Source organism: Salmo salar, chromosome 03 (assembly GCF_965601325.2).
Source record: "Salmo salar chromosome 03, fSalSal1, whole genome shotgun sequence".
Classification (NCBI taxonomy): Eukaryota; Metazoa; Chordata; class Actinopteri; order Salmoniformes; family Salmonidae; genus Salmo; species Salmo salar.
The window spans coordinates 51,525,473-51,541,999 of NC_138293.1; the positions used below are offsets into that span (position 1 = coordinate 51,525,473).

A 16,527-nucleotide genomic window follows, 5' to 3' on the forward strand; every position below is an offset into this window, starting at 1 on the left:
CTCCCTCCGTATGTTGACACCCCTGCTCTAAAGCTTAGGTTTTTAATATATGATCAGTGTAGTTGCTAGTGCTGTTGTTCTGATTGATAAAGTACAATACTGCAGTAAGGAATCATTTAGGTTGTATCTGCTCTTCTTTCTTTCTTTCCTTCCTTACAATCTCTTTCCCTCCCCACTTCTGTTTCCCTCCCCTCTCTGTCAGGCTGTTCTGATACTAAACCATGGCGTCTACAGTTCTTGCTGTGACACTATCTGTCACCATCCTCCACCTAACTACAGGTAACGGGGGTGTGTGTGTGTGTGTGTGTGTGTGTGTGTGTGTGTGTGTGTGTGTGTGTGTGTGTGTGTGTGTGTGTGTGTGTGTGTGTGTGTGTGTGTGTGTGTGTGTGTGTGTTAGTGCTGAGCGATTAATGTTGGTTATTTTTCTGCAGTTTCTCTAGAGATAAATCAGATCATATGCCCGAACTGTGCTTAGTAGTTGGGAGTTGTAGTTTCCAACAGGCCAATGTTCTATATACTGTAGTTTACTGTAGAAAATGTAATAATTTACTACAATGATCATAATCCATTCTGCGGCTAAACTTGTCCGGTATTTGTATATTTTACGCCTGCTAAGAGAGAAGAATACGCAATCAAGAGGGGATACGTAGAGAGCAGTTTATTTGCGAGGTCTCTCTACCTGAAAATACCGTATATGATCTAAGTGATTGATAGTTGGCATTCAGCAGTCATAAAAGTATGGCTAATTTACTTTGAAAAACTACTAAAATAGTGACTTTGTCAGACAGCATGGCCAGCAGCTCTATAGAGATGAGATGATGATTTGGAATTAAATAAGTCATCAACTAAATCAAATGTAATATACACAACAACTTAAATATTTTATTAAAGTAATGTGAATAACTGATGGTTAATATATAAGTGATGAACAGTCATGGGCAGTCCCTACCATCATGGGACTTTTATTAATTGATTTACTCTGTGTTACAGCATTCAACCCACATAATGCATAGTGCATTTAATGTTTTAAAAAATTATCAAAATCGAAAATGGTGATTAATTTTTAGTAATCAACTGACCTCAAAGCTCCAATCGCTCAGCACAAGCGTGTGAGAGAGAGAGAAAGACGCAGAAATGTTTCTTGTGACAGATGTTTTTTGAATTAAAAAATATATATAATTTGCCAATCATAGTTTAAATTCCTCCATTTCCTCTGAAGTTAATTTTTTTCACAAGTCATTATATATCTCTTTCCTCTTAGGCTTGAACTTTGTGACCCCTGACCCTGAGGCTCCTCCCACAGCAAGTCCTGGTCCCCATCCATTGGGCAAGCTGATCCATGCAGCCCTTCTGAGTAAGGAGTACCTGGGCCATGCCCCAGATGATACAGGTAGCATAGCTCACCAGTAGCAGTTTTAGATTATTATATCAATACTGATATTCATTCATATGCTACTACTAATTAATAATAACAATAACAGTAATACTGTATTTTTATTTGTAAAACCCTTTTCAAATACACCAAAACAAACTGCTTAAATAGAATCAAGATGGCATCAGTGGTGTAGGGTAGGCGGGGGCCATGATGCGGACCAATCAGCACACTCATGACAAAACTGTGCGTGTTTAAACCAGGGATGGGCAACTTTGATGGGGGTGGGGGCCACAAAATACCCACACATGCAGTCCTTTTGGGGCCCTAAGTGAAATTAAGTTTTACAGTTCATTTCCTGCAATTCTACACATTTGCCATGGGGTGTTGAGAAAATGTATACATCTTATAAATAATTTCATGCAATTCTACTCATTTTGCCATAGGTTGTGGAGAAATGTTAGCATTTTTTAAATATGATAACTGACTGAGTGATTTGTTATCAACGTGGGCCCCCCGGTTGGTATTTCAACCATTATTACTATAACTTACAATCAAAAAAATGTTAGCTGACATGAGTGACTTTCAGTGACTGACATCACAAGAGAAAACTGCTGATGCAAAACCATATTTTGAAATGGCACCTTGTGTATTCCACAATTCTAACTCTCAACAGTAAGTTGAGACCTCGAGTGAGTCCACCCCTGCCAAAAATATAAACAAAACATGTAAAGTGCTGGTCTCATGTTTCATGAGCAGAAATGAAAAATACCAGAAATGTTCCATACGCACAAAAAGCTTCTTTCTCTCAAATTGTGTGTACAAATTTGTTGACATCCCTGTTGTTGAGCATTTCTCCTTTGCCAAGATAACCCATTCACGTGAAAGGTGTGACATGTCAAGAAGCTGATTATAGAGCACAAGGTGCCGCAGACCATGTGTATGTAAATTTAGACTTGAACCCGATCGAACATCTCTGGAGAGACCCGAAAATAGCTGCGCAGCAACGCTGTGCACCTTGTGCTGGGGACAATAAAAGGCCACTCTAAAATGTGCAGTTTGCCACACAACACAATGCTACAGATGTCTCAAGTTCTGAAGGAATGTGCAATTGGCATGCTGACTGTAGGAATGTCCACCAGAGCTGTTGGCAGAGAATATAATGTTAATTTCTGTACCATAAGCCGCCCCCAACGTCATTTAAGAGAATTTACATACACGTGGTCTGCGGCCTCACAACCGCAGACCACGTGTATGGCGCTGTGTGGGCGAGTGGTTTGCTGATGTCAACGTTGTGAACAGAGTGCCCCATGGTGGCGGTGGGGTTATGGTATGGGCAGGCATAAGCTACAGCCAACGAACACAATTGCATTTTATCGATTGGCAATTTGAATGCACAGAGATACTGTGACAAGATCCTGAGGCCTATTGTCGTGCCATTCATCCGCCGCCACAACCTCATATTTCAGCATGATAATGCAAGGCCCCATGTCGCAAGGATCTGTACATAATTCCTGCAAGCTAAAAATGTTCCAGATCTTCCATGGCCTGCATACTCACTAAACATGTCACCCATTGAGCATGTTTGGGATGCTCTGGATCGATGTGTACGACAGTGTTCCAGTTCCCGCCAATATCCAGCAACTTCGCACAGTCATTGAAGATGAGTGGGACAACATTCTACAAGCCACAATCAACCACCTGATCAACTCAATGCGAAGGAGACTGCATGAGGCAAATGGTGGTCACATTAGATACTAACTGGTTTTCGGATCTCCACCCCTACCTTTTTTTAAGGTATTTGTGACCAACAGATGCCTATCTGTAATCCCGGTCATGTGTTATACATAGATTAGGGCCTAAGGAATTTATTTCAATTGATTGATATCCTTAAATGAACCGTAACTCAGTAAAATAATTCAAATTGTTGCATGTTGTGTTTATATTTTGGTCAGTGTATGTACAGTGCATTCAGAAAGTATTCAGACCCTTTGCCATTTCCACATTTTGTTACGTTACAGCCTTATTCTAAAATGTATTAAAACGTTTTTTTCCATTATCTACACACAATACCCCGTAATGACAAAGCAAAAACAGGTTTCTAGAAATGTTTGCAAATGTATTATAAATAAAAAACTGATATCATATTTACATAAGTATTTAGACCCTTTACTCAGTACTGTGTTGCAGCACTTTTGGCAGCTGTTATAGCCTCGAGCCTTCTTGGGTATGACGCAGCAAGTTTGGCACACCTGTATTTGGAGTTTCTCCCATTCTTCTCTGCAGATCCTCTCAAACTCTGTCAGGTTGGATGGGGAGCATTGCTGCACAGCTATTTTCAGGTCTCTCCAGAGTTGTTCAATTGGGTTCAAGTCCAGGCTCTGGCTGGGCCACTCAAGGATATTCAGAGACTTGTCCCAAAGCCACTCCTGCATTGTCTTAGCTGTGTGCTTAGGGTTGTTGTCCTGTTGGAAGGTGAACCTGCGACCCAGTCTGAGGTCCTGAGCGCTGTGAAGCAGGTTTTCATCAAGGATCTCTCCGTACTTTGCTCCGTTCACCTTTCCCTCGATCCTGACTAGTCTCCCAGCCCCTGCCACTGAAAAACATCTCCACAGCATGATGCTGCCACCATCATGCTTCACTGTAGGGATGGATGGTGCCAGGTTTCCTCCAGGTGTGACTCTTGGCATTCAGGCCAAAGCATTCAATCTTGGTTTCATCAGACCAGAGAATCTTGTTTCTCATGGTCTGAGATTCTTTAGGTGCCTTTTGGCAAACTCCAAGCGGGCTGTCATGTGCTTTTACTGAGGAGTGGCTTCCATCTGGCCACTGATTGGTGGAGTGAAAGGCCTAATTAGTGGAGTGCTGCAGAGATGCTTGTCCCATCTCCACAGAGGAAGTCTAGAGCTCTGTCAGAGTGACCATCAGGTACTTGGTCACCTCCCAGACCAAGGCCCTTCTCCCTAAATTATTTTTTTAAATGTACCCTTTATTTTACTAGGCAAGTCAGTTAAGAACAAATTCTTATTTACAATGACTAACTGGGGACAGTGGGTTAACTTGTTCAGGGGCTGAACGACAGATTTTTACCTTGTCAGCTCGGGGATTCAATCTAGCAACCTATCAGTTACTAGTCCAATGCTCTAACCACTAGGCTATCTACCGCCCCAATTGCTCAGTTTGGCCGGGCGGCCAGCTCTAGGAAGAGTCTTGGTGGTTCCAAACTTCTTCCATTTAAGAATGATGGAGGCCACTGTGATCTTGGGGGCCTTTAATGCTTCAAACATTTTTTGGTACCCTTCTCCAGATCTGTGCCTCGACACAGTCCTGTCTCAGAGCTCTACGGACAATTCCTTCAACCTCATGGCTTGGTTTTTTTTCTCTGACATCCACTGTCAACTGTGGGACCTTATATAGACAGGTGTGTGCCTTTCCAAATCATGTCCAATCAATTGAATTGACCTCAAGGATGATAAATGGAAACAGGATGCACCTGAGCTCAATTTCGAGTTTCATAGCAAAGGGTCAGAATACTTATGTAAATATGTTATTTCAGTTTTTTATTTTTAATCAATTTGCAAAAATTTCTAAACACCTGTTTTCGCTTTGCCATTATGGGGTATCGTGTGTACATGAATACTTTTTTTGTATATATATTTTTTTTTAATTTTACAAAATGTACATCAATGTATTTTATTTATTCAACCTTTATTTAACTTGACAAGTCAGTTAAGAGCAAATTCTTATTTACAATGACTGCCTACAATCCCAACCTTCCTCCCTCCACACAACACATCCCAAAAAGTGGAGCAACAGAAATAAATAAGTAAATTAATTAATAGTAAACCTTAGACCAACTTGCTTGGACTGGATAGCATTATATTGATGACTGTACCTATTATGTAATGACTACTGGAAATACCTACTGGGAAACCTTAAAGCATCTCATCAGAGGGGAGCCTCTGCAAGCCATTGAAGTATGATATAAATGGTTGCCATTTTCTAACAAATGTATCAGTGGAACTCCTAAGAGAATACTTAATCTTCTCAAGCTTTAGGAAGAACATTACATCATTTAGCCATTGAGAAGTAGAGGGGGGCTGCTGAGCAGACTTCCACTGGAAAATAAATCTATGTCGAGCTAATAAGGATGTAAAAACAACATCAGCATGTTTGGGGTCCAAGTAGAACAAGTATTCTGGAATACCAAAAACAGCTATCAAGGGACATGGCTGCAGATTCATTTCAAACACCATTTTAAAAATAGAATCCCAGTAATTTTGTAGTTTAGAGCATTAAATGAATATGTGACTAAGGTCACATGGTGAGACATGACATCTATCACACTCATCATTTACGTTTGTATATATTTCAGACCATCTGGATTGTACTTTATCAATCGCCTCATCCCACCACTCGTGTATATTCAACACCCATTTCCCGTTCCCAAGCAGATTTAGTTTTGTTGGTGGAGTGTTTGTCCAATGACATAATACACAGATAGATCAGATAAATGACTGCTTTCTGTCGAGGTAATATAGTCAATATGCCATCCCAGGGTTAGCAAGGGGGTGGAGCAGGGAAGCCAGACAATTGGGAGGAGACACAATGCCTAATTTGAAGGTAACAGAAAAAGTGTGATGGATGCAAAGAGTATTTAGAGGGCAAGTTGGGAAAACTAGAAAAAATATCCATATATTCTACATATAAGTCTTTCCTTGTCCAGTAAGAGAAAGCATTATCTATTAGGGAAGCAGGGAATAAGTGATTCTTATGAATAGGACCCATATTAGATGCAGAGGAGAATTTTAAATGCCTTCAAAACTGGTGTGGAAAGTGTGGAAAGCACTACAGGATTGCCAGTATAGCAAGAGCGGGATGCTGTAGCTCAGTTGGTAGAGCATGGTGTTTGCAACGCCAGGGTTGTGGGTTCGATTCCCACGGGGGGCCAGCAAAAAAACCAAACAAAAAAAAATGTATGAAATTGTATGAAATGTATGCATTCACTACTGTAAGTCGCTCTGGATAAGAGCGTCTGCTAAATGACTAAAATGTAAAATGTAAAATGCTGGGAGAGAAGAGCAGAGTAAAGCAGGAAGAGAAGCAGAAATACAAGAATGTGCCTCTAGGTGGCACCTGGAGTATGTAACCAGAATGGCCATTTCTGAAAGTTGTCTGCCCAGTAATAGTATAAAAAGTTGGGTATTGCAAGCCCTCCGCTAAACTTGCATCTCTGAAGTAAAGATCGACTGACTCTGGGTACCTTTCCTCCACAGAAAAATGTGTTAACAGCCTGATTGATTGACTTTAAAAAGCACTTTGGTAAAAACAATGGGTTAATCTTGTTAAAATGTCAGTTAAGAACAAATTCTTATTTACGATGACGGCCTAGATTGAAAATAGATCATGGAACTTGGGTAAACTGTTCATTTTTACAGCATTAATCCTTCCTATAAGTGATAGTGGTAAGCTACCCCATCTCTGAAAATCAGTTTTAATTTGCGTAAGGAGAGGAGCAAAGTATGCAGAAAAAAGAGCATGTAATGAACGAGTTACATTCACTCCGAGATATTTGAAACCAGAGCGGCTAAGCTGAAAATCCAAGTCTGTCTGCTGGAGCTGTAGCGCTGCTGAATTTATTACTTCTTCAAGGATGGGAGGAGAATCAAAATCATCTGCCGTTTCAGCCTCAACTGTGGGTGTCTCCAGTTCACCCAAAAATCTAGTCATATTGGCAGTATCTGATGGAAATGCAGACGTATACAGGGAGGAATAGAAAGACTTGAAGGTGTCATTGATCCCCCGTAGGGTCAGAAATCAAGCTATGAGAGGAATCTTTAATTTGGGGAATCAGACGGTTGCAGCACTGCGTTTTAATTGGCGTGCGAGCAGACGACTTGCCCTGTCGCCATGTTCACAGTAGCTACCACGTGAATGCAATAGTAACCATTCTTTATCTTTAGTGGACAAGAGATTGATTTCAGATTGTAAATTCAAGTGTTGCTTATATATCCCTGGTGATGGCATCAAGGCATATTGGTGGTCTAAGTCAAGGATGGCTTTAGAGAGTTCTTCAAGTTTAGCTTCCCGAGTTTTGTTTAAATGAGAAGAATTATGTCAACAGTGAAGAGGCGACTCTGGGATGCTGGCCTTCTAGGCAGAGTTGCAAAGAAAAAGTCATATCACAGACTGGCCAATAAAAATAAAAGATTAAGATTGGCAAAAGAACACAGACACTGGACAGAGGAACTGCCTAGAAGGCCAGCATCCCGGAGTCGTCTCTTCACTGTTGACGTTGAGACTGGTGCTTTGCGGGTACTATTTAATGAAGCTACCAGTTGAGGACTTGTGAGACGTCTGTTTCTCAAACTAGACACTAATGTACTTGTCCTCTTGCTCAGTTGTGCACCGGGACCTCCCACTCCTCTTTCTATTCTGCTTAGAGCCAGTTTGCGCTGTTCTGTGAAGGGAGTAGTACACAGCATTGTACAAGATCTTCAGTTTCTTGGCAATTTCTCACATGGAATTGCCTTCATTTCTTAGAACAAGAATAGACTGAGATTCGGAAGAAAGTCTTTGTTTCTGGCCATTTTGAACCTCTAATCGAACCCGCGGATGCTCCAGATGCTCCAGGCCAGTTTTATTGCTTCTTTAATCAGTACAACAGTTTTCAGCTGTGCTAACATAATTGCAAAAGGGTTTTCTAATAATCAATTAGCCTTTTAAAATGATGAACTTGGATTAGCTAACACAACGTGCCATTGGAACACAGGAGTGATGCTTGCTGATAATGGGCCTGTGTACGCCTATGTAGATATTCCTTTAAAAATCAACCGTTTCCAGCTACAATATTAATTTACAACATTAACAATGTCTACACTGTATTCCTGATCAATTTGATGTTATTTTAATGGACAAAAAAAAAAATTATCTTTCAAAAACAAGGACATTTCTAAGTGACCCCAAACTTTTGAACAGTAGTGTACATTGACCAATACTACAGGTGTGTGCCAAATGTTGCCAGTTATGATTAAATATCTACCATTACTGTCTAAAATAGCATTAGTTGTAGAGAAATGTATTATTTTACTAACCAAAATTGCAACCCTTCTGGCTTTGGAGTTAAAGTCTGAATGGAAAACCTGACTGAACCTGGAGTTTTGAAGCCTTGAGTGATTTTTAATGCGAATATGGGTCTCATGTAAAAATACCAAATCTGCTTTTAGCTGTTCAAATGGGAGAAGACCCTAGACCTCTTGACAAGATTATTCATAGTTTTTTATTCCAAGATAAAAACTTTATAGGATTAGGCCTGCCTATTCCCATATTACTATTATTAGCATTGTTAGCCATCTACAATATTGAAAGGAAAAAGGTGTGAAAACAGACCAAGCATTTGCAAAGATAAGAGAAAACTGATGAAAAAAGCACCAAAAAATTATGATAAAAATACAAATAGGACCAAAGAATGTCACTCACCCTCCCCTTCCACCCAAACCCAAAGTCTCCTTCCCTAGCAAATTGAGATAGTAGATTGAAGTTTGCGCAGCTTCAGTGCATATAAACAGAAAACCTTCCTATCCAAATGCGGAGAGGCTCCATAGTAGTGAGTAGTGAAATATATTTGAAAAGGCATTCACAAAACGGTAAAGTAGGTCAACAGATAACAAAAACCCCATAACAGTAAAACGGAACGGTGCTGAGTCAGGGAGTCTTCAATCAGTGCAACACGTACAATGTGTGTTAAGGATGGCCAAATAAGTGTCCCGCAGTATGTTACCCTGTTACAAAAAAGAAAAGGGGCTGAGTGTCTATACATGTACAAATGATCAATGCGGTGTAATAAAGTGGTTTAAAGTCCTTCAGTGAGTATCTAAATGAAAAAAACGAAAAAAGGAAAGCTCTGCAAAAGCCTGGAATTGTAGCCATGCATTACTACGCAAGCCATCTAGCCAAATAAAAAGGACCTCCCAAACATGTAGCTTCAATAACAACCACACAAGACAGTATTAGTCATTTTTATCATAGTTAAATAGTGTTTCTACAGAGTAGAAAAGGAATGGCAACGGAGGAAAAAGGCCCTGCCGTAAAAATCTAAACACACTTTCGACTTGGAGGGTAGGCTAGGCTATGCATGCTACCTGGCAAAAGAGTAGGTCATAGATCCAAGATACAGCTCAGAAGTGACTGTCGAACCAACGCTGGGCATCCTCGTGGGAGTCAAACTGTAGCTTCCCCCCGGCATGTTCAAATTGGAGACGAGCTGGGAAGTGGAGTGAGAATTTCATGTTCTTATCATGAAGGTTGCGTTTCACATCGAGGAATTTAGCTCTTTTCTTGGTGACACTCGAGCTGAGGCCAGGAAAGATGAACACCTTGTGTCCGCAGAAGTGTAGTTGGTCTCTGCCTTGCCTCTGGAGGATGCGTTCCTTGTCACAGTAGTACTGAAAACGGACGATAAACACTCTAGGCTTGGAGTTGTCGTCTCCTCCCGCTGGGGAGGGGCCAATGTGGTGGGCTTGGTCCAGCTTCGGGGGTGATGGAATGATGGCAGGACCTAGCACCTCCACGAAGAAGTCTGACATGAACTTAACTGAGTCCACTCCTTAAAGTTTCTCTGGTATACCAACAACCCAAAGATTGCAATGGTGAGAATGGGATTTCAGGTCATCTGTCTTGTCAATCAGCTTTTGGTTTCCGGAGCTCAGACGGGCAACCGTTTTCTCAAGGGCTACTATGCAGTCACTGTAGTTATACAGGTCAAGTTCAAAGCCGTCAAGTCGGCGCCCATGTTCATCCGCAGCGGCTCGGACACCATCCATGACGGCGGAGAAGGGGGCCAGAGCAGCATCGATGGCAGTTTTGATCTGAGTGCCCCTTAAATACAGTTCAACTATGATGGCTACAGGTTCATCTGCCTCACCTAAAGCCCATTTGGGTGGGAAGCTGCTATAGATCACCAAGTGCTAACAGTCAGTATCTGGATAACGTATGAGTTATTAACAGAGGTATATTTTCTGGGTGATTTTAAATATTGTCTGGCTTTCATCAAGCTGCCCACTCAGTAAAAAGCTTCAAACTGTAACTAGTGCCTGTAACCTCGTTCAGGTTATCAGTCAACCTACCGGGGTTGTTACAAACAGCACAGGAATGAAATCATCAAATGAGAGATATGCTTACTTACAAGCCCTTAACTAACAAAGCAGTTTTAAGAAAATACATGAAAAAAAGTAAGAGGTAAGAATAACAAATAATTAAAGAGCAGCAGTAAATAACAATAGCGGGGCTATATACAGGGGGTACCGGTACAGAGTCAATGTGTCAATTTGCGGGGGCACCGGTGTCGAGGCAATTTAGGTAATTATGTGCATGTAGATAGAGTTGTTAAATTGGCTATGCATAGATAATAACAGAGTAGCAGCAACATAGTGGGGTGGTGTCACGTCCTGACCAGTAAAGGGGTTATTTGTTATTATAGTTTGGTCAGGACGTGGCAGGGGGTATTTGTTTTATATGGTTTTGAGTGTGTGTTTATCTAGAGGGGCGTTTTATTTATGTTTCCGGGGTTTTTGGTTTAGTTCTATGTTGTACTGTTCTATGTCTGTTTCTAGGGTGTTTATTTCTATGTTTAGTATTTGGGATTGGGGCCTTCAATTGGAGGCAGCTGGTTATCGTTGCCTCTGATTGAAGGTCCTATAATTAGGAGTTTGTTTGTTTTGGGGATTGTGGGATATTGTTTATTGTATTGCTGTGTGTTGCCTACAAGACTGTTTTGTCGTCAGTTTATCATTTTTCGTGTTTGTTTTGGATAAATAAAAATGTGCATTCACGTACCCGCTGCGCCTCGGTCCATCTATTACGACGGCCGTGACAGAATCTCCCACCTCAAACGGACCAAGCAGCGGAGGAAGGAGCAGCAGCAGAGCTTCGTGGAATCATGGACATGGGAGGAAATTCTGGATGGGGCTGGACCATGGCACCAGGCTGGGGAATCCCGTCACCCACCGGAGGAGATGGAGGCAGCGAAGGCCGAGCGGCGGCAGTATGAGGCTTTGTACGCGCCGATGGGGAAGCACGAGAGGCACCCCCAAGAATATTTTTTTGGGGGGGGGCACACGGGTAGTTTGGCTGGGCCAAGGGTGAGCCCTAAGCCAGCTCCCCGTGCTTATTATGGGAAGCATTTGGAGTGGAGAGCGCCGGAGTATGCGGTAGTGCGCACGATCTCGCCCATGCGCACGCACAGTCCGGTGCGAGCGATCCCAGCCCCTCGCAAGTGCCGTGCTAGAGTAGGCATCCAGCCTGGAAGGAGGATGCCTGCACAGCGCATCTGGCCACCAGTGCACCTCCTAGGCCCAGGCTACCTGACGCCTGCTCTACGCACAGCAACCATCAGGCCTCTGCACAGCCCAGTTCGCCCTGTACCAGCACTCTGCTCGTGCAGGGCTGCTATTTCCATCCAGCCAGGACGGGTTGTGCAAGAGGTGCGCTCCAGACCTCCAGTGCTTACCCATGGCCCGGTGTATCCAGTTCCTGCTTCTCGTACTAGCCCTGGGGTGCGTGTGCTTAGTCTGGTGCGCCCTAAGCCAGCCCCACGCACCAGGCTTCCAGTGCGTCAGCCCAGTCCAGTACATCCTGTTCCCGCTCCTCGCACTAACCTTGAGGTGCGTGTCCCCTGTCTGGTACCTCCACTACCAGCCCCACGCATCAGGCTTCCAGTGCGTCAGCCCAGTACCGAGCTTCCGACGACAGTGCCTCGTCCAGAGTGTCCGGTAACAGTGCCTCGTCCAGAACTTCCGGCAACAGTTTCCGGGTTAGAGTCCCACTCCTTGAAAGTGGCAGCTCTACCCTTTAGCTCAGTGTGAATGTTACCTGTAATCCATGGCTTCTGGTTGGGGTATGTACGTACAGTCACTGTGGGGACGACGTCCTCGATGCACTTATTGATAAAGCCAGTGACTGATGTGGTGTACTCCTCAATGCCATCGGAAGAATCCCGGAACATATTCCAGTCTGTGCTAGCAAAACAATCCTGTAGTTTAGCATCTGCTTCATCTGACCACTATAGACCGAGTCACTGTTGCTTCCTGCTTAAATATTTGCTTGTTAGCAGGAATCAGGAGAATATAACTATAGTCAGATTTACTGATTTAAGTTTCCCTGCATTAAAGTCCCCGGCCGCTAGGAGCGCCGCCTCTGGATGAGCGTTTTCCTGTTTGCTTATGGCGCAATACAGCTCATTGAGTGCAGTTTTAGTGCCAGCCTCGGTCTGTGGTGGTATGTAGACAGCTATGAAAAATACAGATAAACCCTCAAGGTAGATAGTGTGGTCTACAGCTTATCATGAGATACTTTACCTCAGGTGAGCAAATCTTGAGACTTCCTTAGATATCGTGCACCAGCTGTTTACATATATGCATAGGCCCCAGCCCCATGTCTTACCAGAGGCTGCTGTTCTCTCCTGCCGATAGAGTGTATAACCCGCCAGCTGTATGTTCTTAATGTCGTCGTTCAGCCACGACTCGGTGAAACATAAGATATTACAGTTTTTAATGTGCTGTTGGTAGGATATTGTACTGCTCGGGCGTCGTGGGTGAGGAATCAAACGCAGGAAGCAGCGAATACAGGGTAGTGGCTTTTAATAGGCCAAATGGCGAAAAACACAAGCCACCCCAAACAGTGATGAGAGCGCACACAAAACAAAGTGCCCCAAACACAGGGGGAAAAACACAGTCGGCGCAAAACCAACGCACTAGCGCAAAAACACAACCAACGTGTACACAAGCATACAACAGATAAACGCAATCCCGCACAAAGAAAAGGCGGACCAGCTAATATAAATAGCCCCATTAATCACCCTCATTCAGAACAGGTGCACACAATCACAAACAGGGGAAAAACAAAAAGGGAATCAGTGGCAGCTAATAGGCCGGTGACGACGATCGCCGAGCGCCACCCGAGCAGGAGGGGGCGCCACCATCGGTGGGAATCGTGACAGATATACGTGCTTTCAGTTCATCCCATTTATTTTCCAGCGATTGAACGTTAGCTAGCAGAATGGAAGGCAAGGACAGACTCATCTCCTGATCCTCACCTCTTTCCATGAAGCCTACGTTTCCTTTTCCAGGGAATCAAGGGGATCTGGACCTGGTCGGGTGTCTGTAGTATATCTCTAGAATCTATTTGGGCACATGTGTTAATCACATCTTTTTACTAATGCTGCAGAAATTGGCTTTAAAGAATTATCCAAATCCATTGGATGTAGTAATCACAATATAGTAACCATATCTAGGAACCAAAGTTCCAAAGGCTGGGCCTAAGATACTGTATAAGAGGTCATACAATAACTTTTGTAGTGATTCTTATGTTGTTGATGTAAAGAATATTTGTTTGTCTGTGGTGTGTAATGAGGAGCAACCAGACACTGCACTTGACACATTTATGAAATTGCTTATTCCAGTTACTAATAAGCACGCACCCATTAAGAAAATGACAGTACAGACTGTTAAATACCCTTGAATTGACGAGGAATTGAAAAATTGTTACGGTTGAGAGGGATGAGGCAAAAGGAATGGCCAATAAGTCTCGCTGCACAACCGATTGACAAATGTACTGTAAATTGAGAAATCATGTGACTAAACCAAATAAAAAGAAGAAACTATTCTATGAAACAAAGATAAATTATATAATGATAGTAAAAAGCTTTGGAGCATCTTCAATTACATTTTAGACAAAAAGGCAAACTCGGCTCTATCATTCATTGAATCAGATTCATCACATCACATTCATCACAAAACCCAATGATATTGCCAATTACTTTAATGATTTTTGTCATTGACAAGATTAGTACATTTAGGCATTGACATGCCAGCAACAAATGCTGACACTACACATCCAAGTATAACTGATTAAATTATGAAAGAAAGTGAGTTTTTTATTGATTTTTATTTCACCTTTATTTAACCAGGTAGGCAAGTTGAGAACAAGTTCTCATTTACAACTGCAACCTGGCCAAGATAAAGCAAAGCAGTTTGACACATACAACAACACAGAGTTACACATGGAGTAAAAGAAACATACAGTCAATAATACAGTAGAAAAATAAGTCTATATACAATGTGAGCAAATGAGGTGAGATAAGGGCAATAAATAGGCCCTGGTGGCAAAGTAAATACAATATACCAAGTACAACACTGGAATGGTAGATTTGCAGTGGATTCATGTGAAAAGTAGAAATACTGGGGTGTAAAGGAGCAAAATAAATAAATAAATACAGTAGGGAAAGAGGTAGTTGTTTGGGCTAATTATAGATGGGCTATGTGTCACGTCCTGATCCTAGTAAGATGTCATTTTCTATAGTAGAGTAGGTCAGGGTGTGACAGGGGGTGTTTTGGGTTGTTCTATGTTTTCTATTTCTATGTTGGGATTGTTTGAGTTGATCTCTAATTGGAGGCAGCTGATCCTCGTTGTCCCTGATTGAAGATCAAATTTAAGTAGGGGTTTTTCTTCCTGAGTTTTGTGGGTAGTTGTTTTCTGTTTAGTGTATGTCACCTGACGGAACTGTTGTCGGTCGTTTTGTTGTTTTTGTTTAAGTATATTCATTAAAAGTACATATGAACACTTCACACGTCGAACCTTGGTCTCCTTTATACGACCCGCGTGACAGAATCACCCACCAAAAAAGGACCAAGCAGCATGCCCAGGAGGAGCAGGGATCCTGGGCCAAGGAAAGGAGAGAATGGAGGACGTCCTGGACATGGGAGGAGGTAATGGCAGGGGACAAGACCCTGCCATGGAAGCAGGTGGAGACAGCGAGGGAGGAACGGCGACATTACGAGGAGCTAGCCCAACGAAGGAAGCACGAGAGGCATCCCCCCAAGACATTTTGGGGGGGCACACGGGAAGTTTGGCAGAGTCAGGATGGAGACCTGAGCCAACTCCCCGTGTTTACCGTGGGGAGCGAGTGACGGGGAAAGCACCGTGTTATGCGGTGATGCGCACTGTGTCGTCAGGGCGCACTCACAGGCCGGTGCGATATATGCCTGCGCCCTGCATTATTCGAGCTAGGTTGAGCATCCAGCCAGAACGGGTTGTGCCAGCTATACGCTCTCGAGATCTCCAGTGCACCTCCACGGCCCAGTAAATCCTGTTCCTGCTCCCCGCACTCGCCCTGAGGTGCATGTTACTAGTCTGGCGCCTCCTATGCCAGCCCCACGCATCAGGCCTCCAGTGCGCCTGCCCAGTCCAGGGTGTCCTGTTCCTGCTCCCCACACTCGCCCTGAGGTGCGTGTTACTAGTCTGGCGCTTCCAAAGCCAGCCCCACGCATCAGGCCTCCAGTGCGCATCCCCAGTCCGGAGCCTCCAGCGACGCTCCTCAGTCCGGAGCCTCCAGCGACGCTCCTCAGTCCAGAGCCTCCAGCGACACTCCTCAGTCCAGAGCCTCCAGCGACGCTCACAAGTACGGAGCCTCAAACAACGCTCCTCAATCCAGAGCCTCCAGCGACGCTCCTCTTCCCGGAGCCTCCAGTGACGCTCCTCAGTCCAGAGTCTCCAGCGACGCTCATCAGTACGGAGCCTCCAGCGACGCTCATCAGTCCGGAGCCTCCAGCGACGCTCCCCAGTCCGGAGCCTCCAGCGACGTTCCCCAGTCCGGAGCCTCCAGCGACGCCCGCCCTCCGCAGCCCAGAGCCTTCAACGGCGGTCCGCAGCCCAGAGCCTTCAACGGCGGTCCGCAGCCCAGAGCCTTCAGCGGCGGTCCGCAGCCCAGAGCCTTCAGCGGCGGCCTACAGCCCAGAACCTCTAGCAATGATCTACAGTCCGGTTCTTTCGACGACGATCCACGGTCAGGTGGTAAAGAAGCAGAGGGATCAGTAGGTGGAGTGGGGGTTTACGTCCCGAACACGAGCCACCTCCATGGGGGGAGGCGCTAGATAAGAAGGTTCTGGGTACTGCATATGAGCCGCCATAGACATTAGTCGCCCACCCTACCCTCCCTTTGTGTTTTGTTGTTGGGGGGGTTTGTTGTGTGGGGGGGTTTGTTGTTGTTTTTTTTTTAGGTGCGGTTGGAGTCCGCACCTTTGGGGGGGGTACTGTCACGTCCTGACCATAGTAAGTTGTTATTTTCTATGGTAGAGTAGGTCAGGGGGTGTTTGTCTGTT

At 44.0% G+C, this 16,527-nt stretch overlaps 1 protein-coding gene across 2 annotated transcripts in view; it reads left to right on the forward strand.

The window, feature by feature from the left end:
- Positions 1-16,527, forward strand: part of sez6l2 (seizure related 6 homolog (mouse)-like 2) — a 164,252-nt gene that overhangs the window by 78,722 nt on the left and 69,003 nt on the right. For both annotated transcript variants that reach the window (XM_045714905.2, XM_014192147.3), the window contains exons 2-3: positions 203-279; positions 1,262-1,390. In XM_045714905.2, coding sequence (XP_045570861.1) covers positions 222-279; positions 1,262-1,390 — 187 coding nt within the window. In that variant the 5' untranslated portion in view covers positions 203-221. The remainder of the gene's footprint in view (positions 1-202; positions 280-1,261; positions 1,391-16,527) is intronic.